Consider the following 17,447-nt stretch of genomic DNA (forward strand, 5'->3'; position numbering starts at 1 on the left):
ATGAGCATGTGCTGCTGGATGACGTCCCTCGCAAAAACAAACGTTTGAGCAGTTTAATAAACATTTTCCCATTTTTTAAAATGGGAAAATGATTTAGTGTGGTGCTCCAAGGGGACAGCTTGGCGCTGGTTAGGACTTTTGAGGTAAACATGAACGTAAAGAGGAGGAAGGCAGAAGAGCAGTGAGCCGGGCAAACGTTGGTCACTCTCCACCTGGAAGGGCGGGGGGCCGGCCCTTGCGCATGCGCCTCGGGGCCCAGGGAGGAGCGCGTCTGCGGCTGTCTATGGGCGACAACGGCTGAGGAGCCGGCAATGTCCTCCTCTCCTCCGGCTCCGTCTTCTCCGCTCCCTCCGCCCTTTCCCCGGCAGGAGTCGCTGGCCTCGCCGACGGTGCTCAACCCCTTCGTGCAGGAGGCGCGCCTGGACCCGCAGGCCAAGACCCGGGTAGCCCACCGCGGATGAAGGGGCCGGGAGGGAGGGGAGTTGATTGACAGCTCTCGGAGGAAGGGGGGGGGGGCTAGGAGGGATTGATGGGGTCAGCTCAGGTGAAGCCTGGCTGCAAAGCAGGTGGATGGGGAGGGGGGAAGCTGGGAAGGTGGGCTGAGCTCTCTGTCTGTCTCAGTGGTTCCCAACCTTGAGGCCTCTAGAAATCCCACTCAGTTTACCAGCTGTTTGGAAGTGTGGGAGCTGTAGTCCAAAACACCTGGAGGCCCAAAGTTTGGGAACCACTGGTCTATCTGGATCCAATGGATCATATAGAGAAAACGCTCCATTTCAAGAACACTGCATTGCAATAGCACTGCATTGGCTAAACAATATAATAGAATAGAATATCAGAATTGGAAATGTCTTGTTTAAGAAATAGATTGTGATATAGATATAGATATTATTTATTATTATTTATTTATTAGCAACATTTATATCCTGCCCTTCTCACCCCGAAGGGGACTCAGGGCAGTTTACAAGTACAGCAGAGTCTCAGCCTCACTTATCCAAGCCTCTGGATAATCCAAGCCATTTTTGTAGTCAATGTTTTCAATATATCATGATATTTTCGTGCTGAATTCATAAATACAGTAATTACAACATAACATTACTGCGTATTGAACTGCTTTTTCTGTCAAATTTGTTGTAAAACATGATGTTTTGGTGCGTAATTTGTAAAATCATAACCTAATCTGATGTTTAATAGGCTTTTCCTTAATCCCTCCTTATTATCCAAGATATTCGCTTATCCAAGCTTCTGCTGGCCCGTTTAGCTTGGATAAGTGAGGCTCTACTGTATATATACATACAATATATTATATTATATGACTACAGTAGAGTGTCACTTATCCAACATTCGCTTATCCAACGTTCTGGGTTATCCAATGCATTTTTGTAATCAATCTATATATATAAAAGGGTAATGAAATTTCGGCCTAGGACAAAACAACAAAACCACACATCCCAGAAACACTAAACTTGGCAGCACAACCCCTCATCCATGCCTCTGTCTTCATGCAACAAAAAGAAAAGAAAAATAAAGTCCTAATTAGAGGGAGAGGAATAATTGTTTTTATCCAATTGCTGCCAGTTAGAAGGCTAAGCTCCGCCCACTTGGTCCCCAAGCAACCCACCCAGCCCAGGGGACAGGCAGAGTTAGGCCTCACTTAGGCCTCTTCCACACTGCCTATAAGGTACAGATTATCAGATTTTAACTGGATTATATGGCAGTGTAGACTCAAGGCCCTTCTACAGCTATATAACCCATTTATAATCTCATATTATCTGCTTTGAACTGGATTATCTTGACTCCACACTGCCATATAATCCACTTCAGTGTGCATTTTATCCAGTTGTGTAGAAGGGCCACAGCAACGCGTGGCCAGGCACAGCTAGTTTTCTATACATCGTGATATTTTGGTGCTAAATTCGTAAATACAGTAATTACTATGTACCATTACTGCATATTGAACTACTTTTTCTGCCAAATTTGTTGTATAACATGATGTTTTGGTGCTTAATTTGTAAAATCATAACCTAATTTGATGTTTAACAGGCTTTTCCTTAATCTCTCCTTATTATCCAACATATTCGTTTATCCAATGTTCTTCTGGCCCGTTTATGTTGGATAAGCGAGACTCTACTGTACTTCTTTCAATGTGAAGCATTTCAGCTGCCAGTTTGGTGATGCACAAATATGTATAAATTCTGTGTGTTGTCGAAGGTACCTGATGAACCAACCTGGACACCGCATATTATTTGAGAACATAGAAATATTGGCAGAAGCTGGATGCATATGTATATAACACAATCAATTTCTCCGGCGGAAAGGTAACGGCGCTCTATGCAGTCATGCCGCCCACATGACCTTGGAGGTGTCTGCAGACAACGCCGGCTCTTCGGCTTAGAAATGGAGATGAGCACCAACCCCCAGAGTCAGACACGACTAGACTTAACATCAGGGAAAAAACCTTTACCTACCTCTTATCTATGTATGGCCATCTGTCGGGGGTGCTTTAAATGCAATTTCCTGCTTCTTGGCAGGGGGTTGTACTGGGTAGCCCAGGAGGTCTCTTCCAACTCTATGACTCTATGATTCTATGATATGAATGCAAAAAAAGTGAGCTGAGCTCTCTACTTCCTTAGATGCAATGAATGCAATAGCTCTGCACTGGCTAAACAAATTAGTACAGTATCATATAATATTAAAATTAGAAATTTCTTGTTTAGGAAATGTGTGTGTGTGTATGTGTGTGTGTGTGTGTATATATATATGTCATGGAACCCAGTTACAGGGCTTTGGTAATTCAGCCCTGTAACTGGGAGTCATAACATAAACAATCCCAGGAGCACCTGGCAGAAGAAGATAGAATATGCCTGGGAACTTGGGGCATCAAAAGTTATAAAAATAGTTGTATGTAAACATTGGGTCATTCCTGACTTTTCCAAAGTCATGTGTTCTTCAATAAAGATTGGATTTGAGAGCAGCCATCTCTGATCTGCGTTCAGACTGATCCTTTGAAGTGAGCAGGACAATTAAGTCAGGAATCCAGTTCTCACCCTCCTGCAAATTTGCAGTGAAGTGATAATGAGCAGGGAAGGAGATCAAAGCCATGACGGAGCAAAGGGGCCTCCGCTGGGAGCTCTGCCGTTGGCAGAAGAGACATTGCAAGCCATAGCTTCCTCTACGGGGTACCCCAAGCCGGACGGCGTGACCCAGAGGATTCCCAGAGGGGGAAGAGGCGTTCCGGCGGCGGCAGAAACCAGTTGGGGATCTGGAGGAAGCATGCCGGAGACCGTGGCCCAGCGGTTATCCATCCTGGAAACTCATTTATCCAGGCTGTCGGATACCGTGGGGAGAATAGTGCCAATATTGGAAGAGAATCTCCAAAAAGAGCACATCCGATATGGCGCCGAGAGAGAGCCAAGCAAAGGAGGCGATTGGAGCCAGAGGGGACAGCGAGCTTCAACGCAGAGTCCCGCGGCGGCAAGGGACGAGGGAGACGAGGAGTATTGGCAAGAGCTGGAGTTCCGGGACAGAATGGCGCGCGAAGTGGAGCGCCAGCAAGCTCTGGGAACTCTGAGGCCGCCAACCCCAACAGAGCTCCCAACCCCCCGAATGGGCGTCGGAGTAGAAAGACCACTGGGGCCAGGGATCGGGTCCAGTGGATTAGCTGACGAAGGCGGAGAGGAGCAGGAGATCCAGGAAGAGGAGGAGGATGTGCCGTACGACGGGGAAAGGCGAGATGCGGGGGCTACAGCGAGGCCAGTATGCGGATGGGGGGAAGGGCCGACAGCGGCGGCAGGATTTCGGGAGCCGCGCAGAATGACCACCGGAGTGGGGCGCGGCGTGATCCAAGGAAACCCGATGCAACCCTTCCCCATGCCTCCCAGACAGCATCAACGGGCCGCTGAATGGATGCCAAGAAGGGAAGATCTCAAGCTAGAATACGGAGGGGAATCAGCCGAACTGAACTTTTTTCTAATTAGCATCAGGGGATACATGGAAGACAATGCACACACATTCCCCTCCGAAGCAAGCAGGGTTCGGGCCATCGGCAACACACTAAAGAGAGGAGCGGCCAGCTGGTATGTGCAACTACATGCCAGACAGGACCCATGCCTGAGGTCAGTGCCCCGCTTCCTCGCCGCACTGGAAAACCGGTTCAGAGACCGGCTAGAGCAATTGAGAGCTCGAGACCAGCTTAGAGGAATAAAGCAGAGGGACAAAACGGTGCCCGAGTACGCAGAAGAATTCCTCCACCTCGCGGAAAGGGTACCAGAGTGGTCTGAAGTGACCAAAGTGGAATTATTTAAAGAGGGACTACGCCCCGAAATTTTCAGCTGGGCAGCGCACAGAGATGACCCCGAAACGCTCCAGGGATGGATTCAACTAGCGGGGCGCGTTGAATCCACCCTGGCCCAAGTAAAGCGCTTCAGGAGCAGCGGCGGCCAGCAAAGACCGGTGGCGAGAGGTCGAGGAGAAACGAGGAAGCAGGAAAGACCCGGAGGGAGGCCGGGGATTCCCTCCAGAGGAGACGACAACAAACCTAAACCGGGATGCTTTGTATGTGGGAAGACGGGCCATCGAGCAGCAGAATGCTGGGCACGGAAGGGGGAGCCGCCAAAACCCTCAAAGCCCAAGCCAGCAACCGGGAGGCGTGCGGAGGAGGAGGTGCAAGCCCCAGAATCTCCAGAAAAATTGGTGAGTCGGGACAAACGCATGATAGTAGTGCCAATCTGCCTATCGGGGCTAGAGAATCGGGCCACCTGCAAGGCATTTGTGGATTGTGGTTGTTCCAGGAATATTATAACTCCAGAGTTAGCAGGAGCATTGAAATGCCAGCAGATGGCGCTTGACTCCCCAATTGCGTTTTCGCAGCTAGACGGATCAGTGGCTACTGGGGAAGTATCTACAAAGGAAATACGGGAGGTCCCATGTAAAATAGGCAAATGGGAAGGAAGAATATCCTTTGTGATAGCCCCTATTGCCACATACCACGTAATATTAGGGATACCATGGCTCGAACAGGCTAATCCCGAAGTAGATTGGAGAGGAAAGAGCCTAGCATTTAAAGAACAGCAGACGCAATGGGAGATAAGCAAGATTGCAGAAGAGGAGGACGAGGGAGATGAAGAAGGTGAAATAGACCCACTGCTATTGCCACCTGAATACAGAGACTTTGTGGATGTGTTCAATCAGAAAGAGGCAAGTAAATTACCTCCCAAAAGGAATATAGAAGTAGAAATTGAAATAACCCCCGGAGCAAACTTACCAAAACCAAAAGTGTATCCCATGTCTGTGCAGGAGAAGGAGGAATTGAGGAAATACATTGATAAAAACCTGGCGCGGGGCTTCATTAAGCCATCCAATTCTCCTCTCGGGGCCCCAGTGTTATTCAGGAGAAAGAAAGACAACTCCCTAAGATTGTGCATTGATTATCGAAATTTAAATGCAATTACTAAGGACAATAAATACCCTATGCCATTAGTAAAGGATTTAATTACCGTATTGAAAAAAGGGAGCATATTTACTAAACTTGATTTAATTGAAGCATATCATAAATTAAGGATCAAACCGGAAGATACTTGGAAAACTGCATTTTCCTGCGCATTCGGCCATTTTGAATATAAAATTTTACCTTTCGGTTTAAAAAATGGAGGCGGGTGCTTTATGCAGCTTATAAATGAAATACTGCACCCATTGTTGTACAGAGGGGTATTCATATTTCTTGATGATATCTTGATTGTGACTGAAGATAAGGAAAAGCACGTGAAATTGGTCCGGGAAGTTTTGCAGAGACTAAGAGAAGCAAAGCTGTACGCAAAACTGTCCAAATGTGAATTTAATAAAACTCAAATTGACTTTCTGGGGTATCGGATATCTCCAGAAGGGTTAGCTATGGATCCAGCTAAAGTATCAGATGTAAAAGAATGGGGAGTGCCTCAAACAAGGAGGCAATTGCAATCGTTTCTGGGGTTTGCAAATTTTTATAGATCCTTCATAAAAGGCTTCGCGCAAATAACTGCACCCCTTACTGAACTTTTAAAAACAAAAGGGAAAGGAGAGACAGCAAAAGTAAAAGCTCCTGGCGCCAAACTAAGTTGGACGCCAGAATGCCAAAAGGCATTTGAAACCCTAAAAGAATGCTTCACAGAAGGACCCATTCTAAAACACCCCGATATCAGGAGCCCTTTCATAATCCATTGCGATGCCTCAGACTGTGCGTATGGGGCAGTACTATTGCAAAAGGATCAAAATGGGAACTTAAAGCCCTGTGGATATTTGTCCCGGAAGTTCAGCGAAACTGAAAAATGTTGGCCGATATGGGAAAAAGAGGCACTAGCCATATTAAAAGCCTTAGAATGCTGGCGACACTTTCTCGAAGGAAGCGGAATCCCATTTGAAATTTGGTCTGACCATAAGAACCTCCAGTATTTAAAGTCCCCTCGAAAATTGTCCCCCAAACAGATTAGATGGGCACAATACTTCAGCAGGTTCGATTTCCAATTAAAGTTTTTTCAGGGGAAGCAGAATGTCTTGGCAGATGCTCTTTCACGCATGCCTCAACACGAAGGAATACCCACAGCAAAAGAGGGAACAATATTCTCTGACAAACAATGGGGTTTAGCTGTCAGAACAAGAGCACAAACCCAAAAGGAGAACACTGCTATGGTTGAACTCGACGGAAAAGATAATTGGGGAAACGAGCTGAAACAGTCTTATGAAGGAGACCAGTGGATCGCATCCAATGCAGAACAGGGGGAGCAGAAGGGGGGATTTTGGTTTGTGAACAAGAAACTGTATATCCCAGCAACATTAAGGATCAAGATTTTGCATCGTTTTCACAACAACCAGAGCGCTGGTCATACAGGAATTACAAAAACAACAAAAGCAATAGCAAAACATTGCTGGTGGCCAGGGATGAGGAAGGACATAAAAAATTATGTTGTTCAATGTGATGATTGTGCCAGAAATAAATCGAGAGGAGGGAAGCCAATGGGATTATTACAAACAGTAGCAGAACCTACCAGACCTTGGGAATGTGTAGCTATGGACTTTGTGGGGGAACTACCGGTTAGCAAAGGACATCGTTATATTTGGACAGTATTGGACCTGTTTTCTAAACAGGCCCACTTTATAGCACTGACGAAACTACCATCAGCCGAGAAACTAGCTGAATTGTACATAAACCACATTTACAAACTGCATGGATGTCCCAGTAGAGTGGTCAGTGACAGAGGAGTACAATTCACAGCAAAATTTTGGGAAAAATTCCTGGAAATGCTAGGAGCAGAAAGGAGTTTAAGTTCTGCTTTTCACCCCATGACAAATGGGGCGGTAGAACGTACTCAGCAGACACTTGGGCAGTTCCTTCGAATGTACTCTAACATGAGACAAAATGACTGGTCTCGGTGGTTGGCTTTTGCAGAACTAGCTTTTAATTCGACTATACATTCAGCAACAAATAAAACCCCCTTTGAAGTAGTTTACGGGTATGAAATACAGCCTCTGCCCCAGCTGCCGAGATGGACAGAGAATGAGGGAACAGAGGCAGGGAAATGGAAAGCGCAAATGATGGAATGCTGGAGTCAAGTGACTGCATCCTTAAAAGAAGCACATAAAAAGTATAAAGTATTCGCAGACAGAAAGAGGGTGGAAGGTGATAAATTGGAGAAAGGAGATTTAGTGTGGCTAAGTACCCAAAACATCAAACTGGGGCTACCTTCGAAAAAATTGGGCCCTAAATATATTGGACCATTTAGAATACAGGGTGTTATCAACGAGGTGACTTTCCAGTTGGCATTGCCAAAAAGTTTAGGGAAAATACACCCTGTATTCCATCGTAGCTTACTGAAAAAATATATGGGTACTTTGGACAAAATGGACACATAGAATTATTGTTTTGTTTCAGGCTTGTGATGAAAGAAGAACCGAAGAGGAGGACGAAGAAAAGGAGGGCACCATGTCATGGAACCCAGTTACAGGGCTTTGGTAATTCAGCCCTGTAACTGGGAGTCATAACATAAACAATCCCAGGAGCACCTGGCAGAAGAAGATAGAATATGCCTGGGAACTTGGGGCATCAAAAGTTATAAAAATAGTTGTATGTAAACATTGGGTCATTCCTGACTTTTCCAAAGTCATGTGTTCTTCAATAAAGATTGGATTTGAGAGCAGCCATCTCTGATCTGCGTTCAGACTGATCCTTTGAAGTGAGCAGGACATATATATATATATATATATATGATTGATGATATAAATTGTCACAATAACACTGCATTTCCTATACAATTGATATGTGTGTATACACACACACACACACAAAGGGAGCGGTCGAAATTAGAAATTTCTTGATTGGAAAATGGAATATTTTATATGTGTGTAACAATAAAACTGCATTTTCTATACAATTAATGCATAATATAATATAACATAATACAATATTTGGATACAGTGGGTACATATGTATACACACACATACACATACATATATAGAAAGGGGTTGAAATTAGAAGTTTGTTATTTAGGAAATTGAATGGTATATATATATGATTGATATACGATGTAACGGAGCCCCTGGTGGCACAGCGGATTAAACTGCTGAGCTGCTGGACTTGAGGACCGAAAGGTCACAAGTTTGAATCCGGGGAACGGGGTGAGCGTCCGCTGTTAGCCCCAGGTTCTGCCAACCTAGCAGTTCGAAAACATGCAAATGTGAATAGATCGATAAGTACCAATTCTGCGGGAAGGTAACGGCACTCCATGCAGTCATGGCGGCCACATGACCTTGGAGGTGTCTACGGACAACGCCGGCTCTTTGGCTTAGAAATGGAGATGAGCACCAACCCCCAGAGTCAAACACGACTAGACTTAATGTCAGGGGAAAACCTTTACCTTTACTATACGATGTAACACTTGCTAAACAACAAACTTGTAATTGTAATCTATATAGAGATATAGATACAAATAGTGAATATAAGTAGAAAGATAGATAAAATTGATACAATTTGTGTATACAGATAGAGGAGAACTGAAAGGCTGTTGTGGCTCAGCAAATGCAGTGAGTGTGTTGTTCTCTCTCTCTATAGGTATGTCTTCAGTAACAATCACATTGCATTTGCTAAAAATGACCATCACTTTCTAATTTACAGCTGGTTTAAAGGATGCCAATTTAGACCCTTCTATACTGCCCTATAATCCAGATTATCAAAACAGATATAGTGTTCCCTCACTTAGCGCTGGGGTTAGGTTCCAGGACCACCCGCAATAAGTGAAAATCCACAAAGTAGGGATGCTTTATTTATTTTAATATTTATACATTATTTTAGTAGTTATACACTATTTTAAGTCTTTATCAACCAATCTTGTGTTGATAAATCACCTCCTTCTCCTATTGCCGCTTGGGCTCCTTTTCTCTCCCTTTGGCTTCTCCTTCCTCCCTTCCTCCCTTCCTTAGGCTGTAAAATGTAATTTGTATGATTTATAATAGTCTTTTAGAGTTTATTTAAAAACAGCGAAACAGCAAATCCGCAAAAAGTGAACCGCGAAGTAGTGAGGGAACACTGTAATCTACATTGTCTGCTTTGACCTGGATTAGATGAGTCTACACTGCCATATAATCCAGTGCAATGCAGATAATCTGGATTTTATATGGCAGTGTAGATCCAGCCTTAAACTCCCTGTGTGTGGTGTGTTGTTAATCATCCCTGCCATCCAAAAGGAGAGAGGTCTGTGTGTGCATTGCAAGCTGCATTTGCGAGAACAAAATGGTCTTGTTTAAAGCAGAGTTTGCGATTGCAGACAACAGTCTCCTATCTGTTGTGCTTTGGATGCCTAAACAACAATAAAAGTGAAGTAAACACCCAGCCTTCCTCCCTGGAAAGAATCTATACATTGGTGACACATTTATGGGGCCAAGCAAAACTGCAACGTGAGGTGACTCCCAACAAAAGTATCACTGTTTGGGTGGATTTTGGGATGTGTTTTGCAGTCTTGGCAACGCAACAAATGCTTGGATATGTTTTCTAGAAAGAGCCTGGCTTTTCTCACAGCCAGAGTCAGGCAAGGCGTTTTGTGCTGTTATGTTAGCATACTTTCAACCTGTTGCTCATATTTCCAAGTCAAATAAGGAATATTGTATCCCAAGAGGATGTTCATTTGAAGGGGGTGCCCTTGAAACCTTTGCACCCTTTGCTTTATCTCTTTCTGCTTTGCATCGGGAACGTTAAGGGATTTGGATCTCAGAACACCGACTCTGCAATGGGATCCAGGCCACACTTTAGAATGAATAGAGTTTGGCACCACCCAGTGCTAGGAAATCCTGGGATTTGTAGTATGTCAAGGAGCCCCAGTGGTGAAGTGTGTTAAAGCACTGAGCTGCTGAACTTGCAGACTGAAAGGTCCCAGGTTCAAATCCCGGGAGCGGAGTGAGCGCCAGCTGTTAGCTCCAGCTTCTGCCAACCTAGCAGTTCGAAAACATACAAATGTGAGTAGATCAATAGGTACCGCTCCAGCAGGAAGGTAACGGCGGTCCATGCAGTCATGCCGGCCACATGACCTTGGAGGTGTCTACGGACAAAGCCGGCTCTTCGGCTTAGAAATGGAGATGAACAGCAACCCCCAAAGTCAGACATGACTGGACTTAACATCAGGGAAAACCTTTACCTTTACCTTTAAGGTCAACTCATTAACTTTCTCTCGCTGAATCCACCCTGAGACCCCTTGGGGAGATAGGGCGGAATACAAATAAAGTTGTTGTTGTTATTATTATTATTATTATTATTATTATTATTATTATTATTAATCTCGTGCCTCCCCAAACTACAACCCCCAGGGCTCCAGAGTTCACCAAGCTACAAGCAAGACACTGATCTCAATGAGATCTTATCGCCAACCTTGTGACTTGCAAACGCACTGTTAACTTCCCTTTCTAGAATGGTCTGTATTGCATTTACAGGACATTGCGAGTCTCAGTGCTGCAATGGATGTGTGATTGCATTATTTTGGTTTTTTTTAATGGCTAACAATGGAAACCAGACTCCTTTTCTGTGGTGCAGATTGTTAAAACCAACAGTTTTTTATTCTCTGTTTGTATAGGAAGTGGAAGGCTGGATCGTGTGTTGCGGTGGGCTTGGATTTTAGTCTTGCTTTGTGGATTTAGTCTCCAGAATGAAACAGATGTTCAATATTTGGAGGCTTCTAATCTCTATAGGACAGGATTTCCTGCCTTGGTGCAAAGCTGTTGGGAGCTTGGTTCTCAATTGTTCAATTGGTTCTGTAATTTATTTATTTATTTTAGAATCGGTGTGTCCCCTGCTCTTCTTGTGTGTCTTTAAAGCTGTTTCCAAAAGCAGCAGCAATATAGCAGGGTAACATTCTAGTAGGGTAACATTGAGAGACTCGGCTTGTTTTAATAGATTCAGCACAATTTCAGAAACCAGGTTTCGAATCCCTGTTTGGCTACGGAAACCCATTGAGTGACTTTGGCAAGTCACACATTCTCAGCCTCAGAGGAAGGCAAATGAATAAATCTTCAGGAAAAACCATGAAGTTCACCATAGAATTGCCTTGGGTTGGGAACGACTAGGTCTGGATCTACACTGCCATATGATCCAGTTTCAGAATGCATGGAACTGGATCATATGAGTCTAGACTGCCATAAAGTGCAGTTCAATGCAGTTAATCCTCATTCTGAAACTGGATTATATGCCAGTGTCAATCCAGCTACAGTTAGGTCTCCTGAAACAGAAGTCTTCCAAAGATCACCTGATAGATCTCAGTTTCTCTTTTGCCCATCTCAGCCTAAGGACTATTAGATCTCACGACCCGTCCCTGAGTCTCAAGACCCACACCCTTATCTTCAATGTGGATATTCACAGTTTATTTTTTCCTCATTTGTTAGACTTGGTGTCATTTTTATTAGGAGGGCCAGCTCTGTTCAAGAGGGATGGATGCTTTATGGACCCAGCTTCATGATCTCACCAGGAATGGCTCTTGTAACCAAAGCACATTCTACACTGCCCTATATCCCAGGATCTGATCCCAGGTTATCTTTTTGAAACTGGATTATATGAGGCTCCACTGTCAGATAATCTGGATTAAGAAAATAATCTGAGATCAGATCCTGAAATATAGGGGCAGTGTTGAAGGGGCTCAAATTGTCTTCCTTTGACATGACATCCCAAGTTCTCAGGTTTTGGTCCTGAAATATCAATGTCTTGGTTTTAGACCTCAAACCTAAATTGTTTGAAATCCCAATTTCAAGGGAAAGTTAATTATGTTGGACTTGCTTTTTCAGAGAAGACACCATCTTCCAGGCTGGCCAAAGACATTTCATTTCCTGATGTGAAGGACAAGTTGGCTTCTCTATCCCATGTAGAGAAACCAACAGGCCAAGTCTTGCAATAGGATATACATAGTATGGCATTGTGTAGTCATAGAGCAGTGTGTTGTCAAAGGCTTTCATGGTCGGGATCACAGGGTTGTTGTATGTTTTCTGGGCTGTATGGCCATGTTCTAGAAGTATTCTCTCCTGAACGTTTCATCCACACTTATGGCAGGCATCCTCAGAGGTTGTGAGTATCACAACCTCTGAGGATGCCTGCCATAGATGTGGGCGAAACGTCAGGAGAAAATACTTCCAGAACATGGCCATACAGCCTGGAAAACATACAACAACCCCATAGAGCAGTGGTTCTCAACCTGTGGGTCCCCAAATATTTTGGCTTTCAACTCCCAGAAATCCTAACAGCTGGTAAACTGGCTGGATTTCTGGTAGTTGTAGGCCAAAACATCTGGGGCCCCACAGGTTGAGAACCACTGTCTTAGAGAGAGTAATCTAGCCATTGTCAACAGACATTTTACTGCCTCGCATGTTACCTTGGGTATATTTAACCTGCTGATTCCAAAAATGGCACCAGTTTTTCCCTATCACCTCTAGATTTTTTAGATACAGCACCAATTTTCATCTTCTCATCCATAGAAAATCATGATAACCATATCTAAGAAACTAGAGCTGATGCAGTCTATCCAAGGCATTTTTTAAATCCAGCACCCCAAATAACTCTAGGGCCAGCTAACACCTCCCAACAAAGGATTCCCCCAGGCAAGAAGCAATCAGGCTTTGAAATTACAAGGCTAATGGAGGAGGCCAGTTGCAACCTTTGCACTTGCCTTAAACAGACAGGAGTTCTTTCTCCCACCCTGGACATTCCACAGATATATAAACCCCGCTTGCAAAGTGTTCCAAGAGACCTCACAATCTGTGAGGATGCCTGCCATAGATGTGGGTGAAACATCAGGAGAGAATGCTTCCAGAACATGGACATATAGCTCAAAAAACTCACAGCAACCCAACTCTAGGAACAGTTCTATAAGCCAAGACACCAATAAATATTTTTGCTGGGCTGTGTATTTAACTTTAGTGTTTTTCTTAATTAAAGTTATCTTTTATATGAAAGAGAACAACATATTAGAACATATCATGCGACTGCTGTTACGGGTGTTCCTGGTACTGACTGGTTCAACGAGCAGTGTTTCCTGATATTTTTTTAAATAATGATAATGATAATAATAAAACTTTATTTAGGTTCCACCCTATCTCCAAATATAAAAGGCAAACATTCAGTACTCGAACATAACAACAGTACACCCGTAATAACAAAAATTGACAACCCAACATATACGAGTAAAACTAATTATGACTTAACAGCTAAAATTAAAAAGCAGCCTTTGGCTTTTAGCCAAGCCTAATAGTCTTGCGTTACCTTTATGGCTCCAAGCATACTATATTTTGTCACAGAGCAAGAATAACCTGTGACTCCAAGGAGGCAAATAAATATTTGTTGTTCCTAGTTGTGCATTTCTGGTTCTGCCCTACTCTGAACTCATTAGAAACTTTATACCATTCTTTGTAAAAAAATATATATATTTGGTAGAAAATAATTAGTCTTAACTGACTTTTTAAAAGGAGTCCCTGATAGCACAGTGGGTTAAACTGCTGAGCTGCTGAACTTGCTGACCAAACCGTTGGCAGTTCAAATCCGGGGAGCAGAGTGAGCACCTGATGTTAGCCCCAGCTTCTGCCAACCTAGCAGTTTGAAAACATGCAAATGTGAGTAGATCAATAGGTACTGCTCCAGCAGGAAGGTAACAGCACTCCATGCAGTCATGTTGGCTACAAGACCTTGGAGGTGTCTACGGACGACTCTGGCTCTTCGGCTTAGAAACAGAGATGAGCACCAACCCCCAGAATTGGACACGACTAGACTTAATGTCAGGGGAAAACTTTACCTTAACTTTTTAAAAAGACAAAACTCTTAGGTGCAAAATGCATACCTTCCAATATTTCACAAATGGAAACCTGGACAGCAGTATCAAAGTGTGGTCAAGACAGCAAAGGAAAAACACATTAAAAACCCTGTATATTTGGATAGTACAGGGTTCTTGGTGTTTGTTGCGGCCGGATTTTTTGCATGCCTTTCGAGGATTTCTGGATAGTCCTGGGTCAAAGCATGCCTGAATTGCACCAAAATGTAAGAAAAAATAAGAACTGGGAGACTTTAGGGAACTGGTAGTTGAGGTTTAGATGCCATGAAAGGGTGCATGAGTCCTGTCGGCTCAATTTGCCTACTTTATTTGAGGAAACAGAGCCCGAGGCTGCAGTTGTCCTTGCTGCAAGAGAGGTCCAGACTTGCTCCAAAAGCATGTTGACGAAGGACAGAACTCAGGTCAAACAAAGAAGGAAGTTGCTGTTCCTGTTCCAAAAGTCTGCGGCTTGCTCTCGCTAAACTTTGCAAAGAGTTTTGTGCCGAGAGGAAATGCATGTTGCTTACTGAGAAAGAAGACCTCAAGGTGGTGGTCACCTCCATCCTTTCGCCTCTGTAGAGACTTTGTTTGCCTCCTGTGTTTGAAGCTTGTTTTATGGGTAACCACTGGATTTTGTGTTTACAAACCATAGAGGAAGGAAATTTTGCAACTTCCCCAGTGAGTGCTTTTTGTTCCATGCACATCAGAATTAGGAACGTCATTTTTGGAGATGGGAAGCTATTGCTTTAATTGCCAGTTACAAGGGCAATGTGGTGGAGAGGTTTGAGCATTGGACTATGAGCCAAGGTTTGAATTTCCCATCATCCATGGAAATCCATTGGTTGACCTAGGGCATGTCACTTTCTCTCAGCCTCAGAGGAGAGGCAACCCCCTTCTGAACAAATCTTGCCACGAAAACCCCATGATAGGTTTGCCTTGGGGTCATCAATCGTCATAAATCAGAAATGGTTCGAAGGCATACAACAGCAAGAACAATTCAAATGAAGTTACACCTCGGAAGTTACTAATTGGTGTGTTATGTGATCTGGCGTCTAAGTAGAGTCCCAGCTTGCCTCACCTCTGTGTGATCATGCCCTTCGGCACCACTTTGAAAGTTTGGCAGTTTTTCCCCAGCTTTCCAAGAAACATTCACTGCTACTTCTAAACGCAGGTGGATTTAGCAGCCAAGCTTTGCTGTCTCTCTCATGGCTTTGATAGAGCCCAGGAAACATAATTCAGGAGACTGTTTCCTAGCCCTCGGTGACGCAGTGTGTTAAAGCATTGAGCTGCTGAATTTCCAGACCAAAAGGTCCCATGTTCGAATCCGGGGAGCAGAGTGAGCACCGCTGTTAGCCCCAGCTTCTACCAACCTAGTAGTTCGAAAACATGCAAATGTGAGTAGATCAATAGGTACCCTCCGGTGGGAAGGTAACGGCTCTCCATGCAGTCATGCCGACCACATGACACGACTGGACTTAATGTCAGGGGAAAACCTTTACCTTTACTTTCCACTATAGCTCCCAGTATCTTCAAGCCAACTGCATCACTTTTTTTATCGTGTCAGAAGCGACTTGAGAAGATACTGCAAGTCACTTCTGGTGTGAGAGAATTGGCTGTCTACAGAAACGTTGCCTAGGGTACATTTGGATATGTTAGCTAGGATGCTTCTCTCATGTCCCCGCAAGCTAGAGCTGACAGATGGGAGCTAACCCCTCTCTAGCGGATTCAAACTGGCAACCTTCAGGTCAGCAACCCAACCTTCAGGTCAGCAGGTCAGCTAGCACAAGGATTTAACTCATTGCACCACAATTGCATCACTGACATCACTCATTGAGGGATTTGGTGAAATATAATCCAGAAAACTAACTTCTTCCAGGACTACTTTAAATTTTCGGTTGCAGATCCTTCAGTCTTCTCCCACTGCCATCATTTTGTTTCATTTTGCATGACACTCTGGCCTAATTTTGCATCAGGTCCCCCAAAAAAGCAGCCTCGTGAAATAAAACAAAGCGGAGACTCAGGCTGAATCTACACTGCCATATAATCCAGATTATCAAGCATATAATCCAAATTATTTTTGAACTGGATATGAGTCTACACTGCAATGTAGACTTCAAAATTCATTAGTTGGGCATGCTTTTAAATTAGAAATGTTTATGGGTCCTCAATTCAATATGTAGCCTGATTCAGTAATTCACATTTAGACCTGATTTGGTCTATATCAGTGGGGGATGTAATATTTGGAATCAATGATAACGAAGCTTTGGTCATCCACTTATAGTTGAATTTTGGCTGACTCTACACTGTAGGATTAATGCAACTACTAGGGCTGAATTCTTTGGAATGTTATTTGTAGTTCGGTGTGCCACCACCAAACCTTGGCAGGGAAGGCCAAAGGCCTTGTGAAACCACAATTCTCATGATGCCATAACTTTGAACTATGGCAGTTAAAGTGGCGTCAAACAGCACTCATTCCACTTTGTAGACACACCCAGGAATTCCTATTAGCACTAGCCGACATTGTTTTTATGTGCCGCCATGTCGTTTCCAAGTTGTGATTGACACTGAAGGCAAAGGAGCAAAATGGATGCAGGAGAGAGAAACTGGGACATTTTGAAAGCAGTTGGAATGGTAGGGAACTATAGTAGAGTCTCACTTATCCAACATAAACGGGCCTGCAGAAATTGGATAAGCGAATATGTTGGATAATAAGGAGAGATTAAGGAGAAGCCTATTAAACACCAAATTAGGTTATGATTTTACAAATTAAGCACCAAAACATCATGTTATGCAACATATTTGACAGAAAAAGTAGTTCAGTATGCAGTAATGCTACGTAGTAATTACTGTATTTAAGAATTTAGCACCAAAATATCACGATGTATTGAAAACATTGACTACAAAAATGCATTGGATAATCCAGAACGTTGGATAAGCGAATGTTGGATAAGTGAGACTCTACTTTAGTTAGGATTGTTGCTGTTGAATTAGAAAGGCTTGGAGACTGCTAAATGATTAAGAAAGTGGTTTTCATCGTCTAGATGTTTTTGGACTTTAAATTCCAAAATCCCCAATTGGGTGAGGCTTCTAAGTAATGAACTCAATAACCTCTGGAAGATTGAAAGATAAGAACCATGAATGAAAAGAAAGTG

At 43.7% G+C, this 17,447-nt stretch overlaps 2 protein-coding genes across 2 annotated transcripts in view; both read left to right on the forward strand.

The window, feature by feature from the left end:
• Positions 1–249: 249 nt before the first annotated feature.
• The window catches only part of lpcat2 (lysophosphatidylcholine acyltransferase 2), a 47,071-nt gene continuing 29,873 nt past the window's right edge, over positions 250–17,447 (forward strand). Inside the window, exon 1 of the mRNA XM_003222923.3 lies at positions 250–443. Within this exon, the coding sequence (XP_003222971.2) occupies positions 312–443 (132 nt within the window). The 5' untranslated portion in view covers positions 250–311. The remainder of the gene's footprint in view (positions 444–17,447) is intronic.
• Positions 566–8,167, forward strand: LOC134293624 (uncharacterized). Its single transcript, XM_062961741.1, has 2 exons — positions 566–4,689; positions 7,901–8,167. Exons 1-2 carry the CDS (start codon positions 3,073–3,075, stop codon positions 7,982–7,984), a joined length of 1,701 nt encoding a protein of 566 aa, XP_062817811.1. The 5' UTR covers positions 566–3,072; the 3' UTR covers positions 7,985–8,167.

This window comes from Anolis carolinensis, unplaced genomic scaffold (assembly GCF_035594765.1).
Source record: "Anolis carolinensis isolate JA03-04 unplaced genomic scaffold, rAnoCar3.1.pri scaffold_9, whole genome shotgun sequence".
NCBI classification, from domain to species: domain Eukaryota; kingdom Metazoa; phylum Chordata; class Lepidosauria; order Squamata; family Dactyloidae; genus Anolis; species Anolis carolinensis.

Excerpts from the sequence above, each read along its gene's own strand:
- LOC134293624 (XM_062961741.1), top strand. The coding sequence starts at position 3,073 with ATGAGCAGGGAAGGAGATCAAAGCCATGACGGAGCAAAGGGGCCTCCG. Across the intron at positions 4,690-7,900 it reads CAGAATCTCCAGAAAAATTG|GCTTGTGATGAAAGAAGAAC; the intron begins GTGAGTCGGGAC and ends GTTTTGTTTCAG.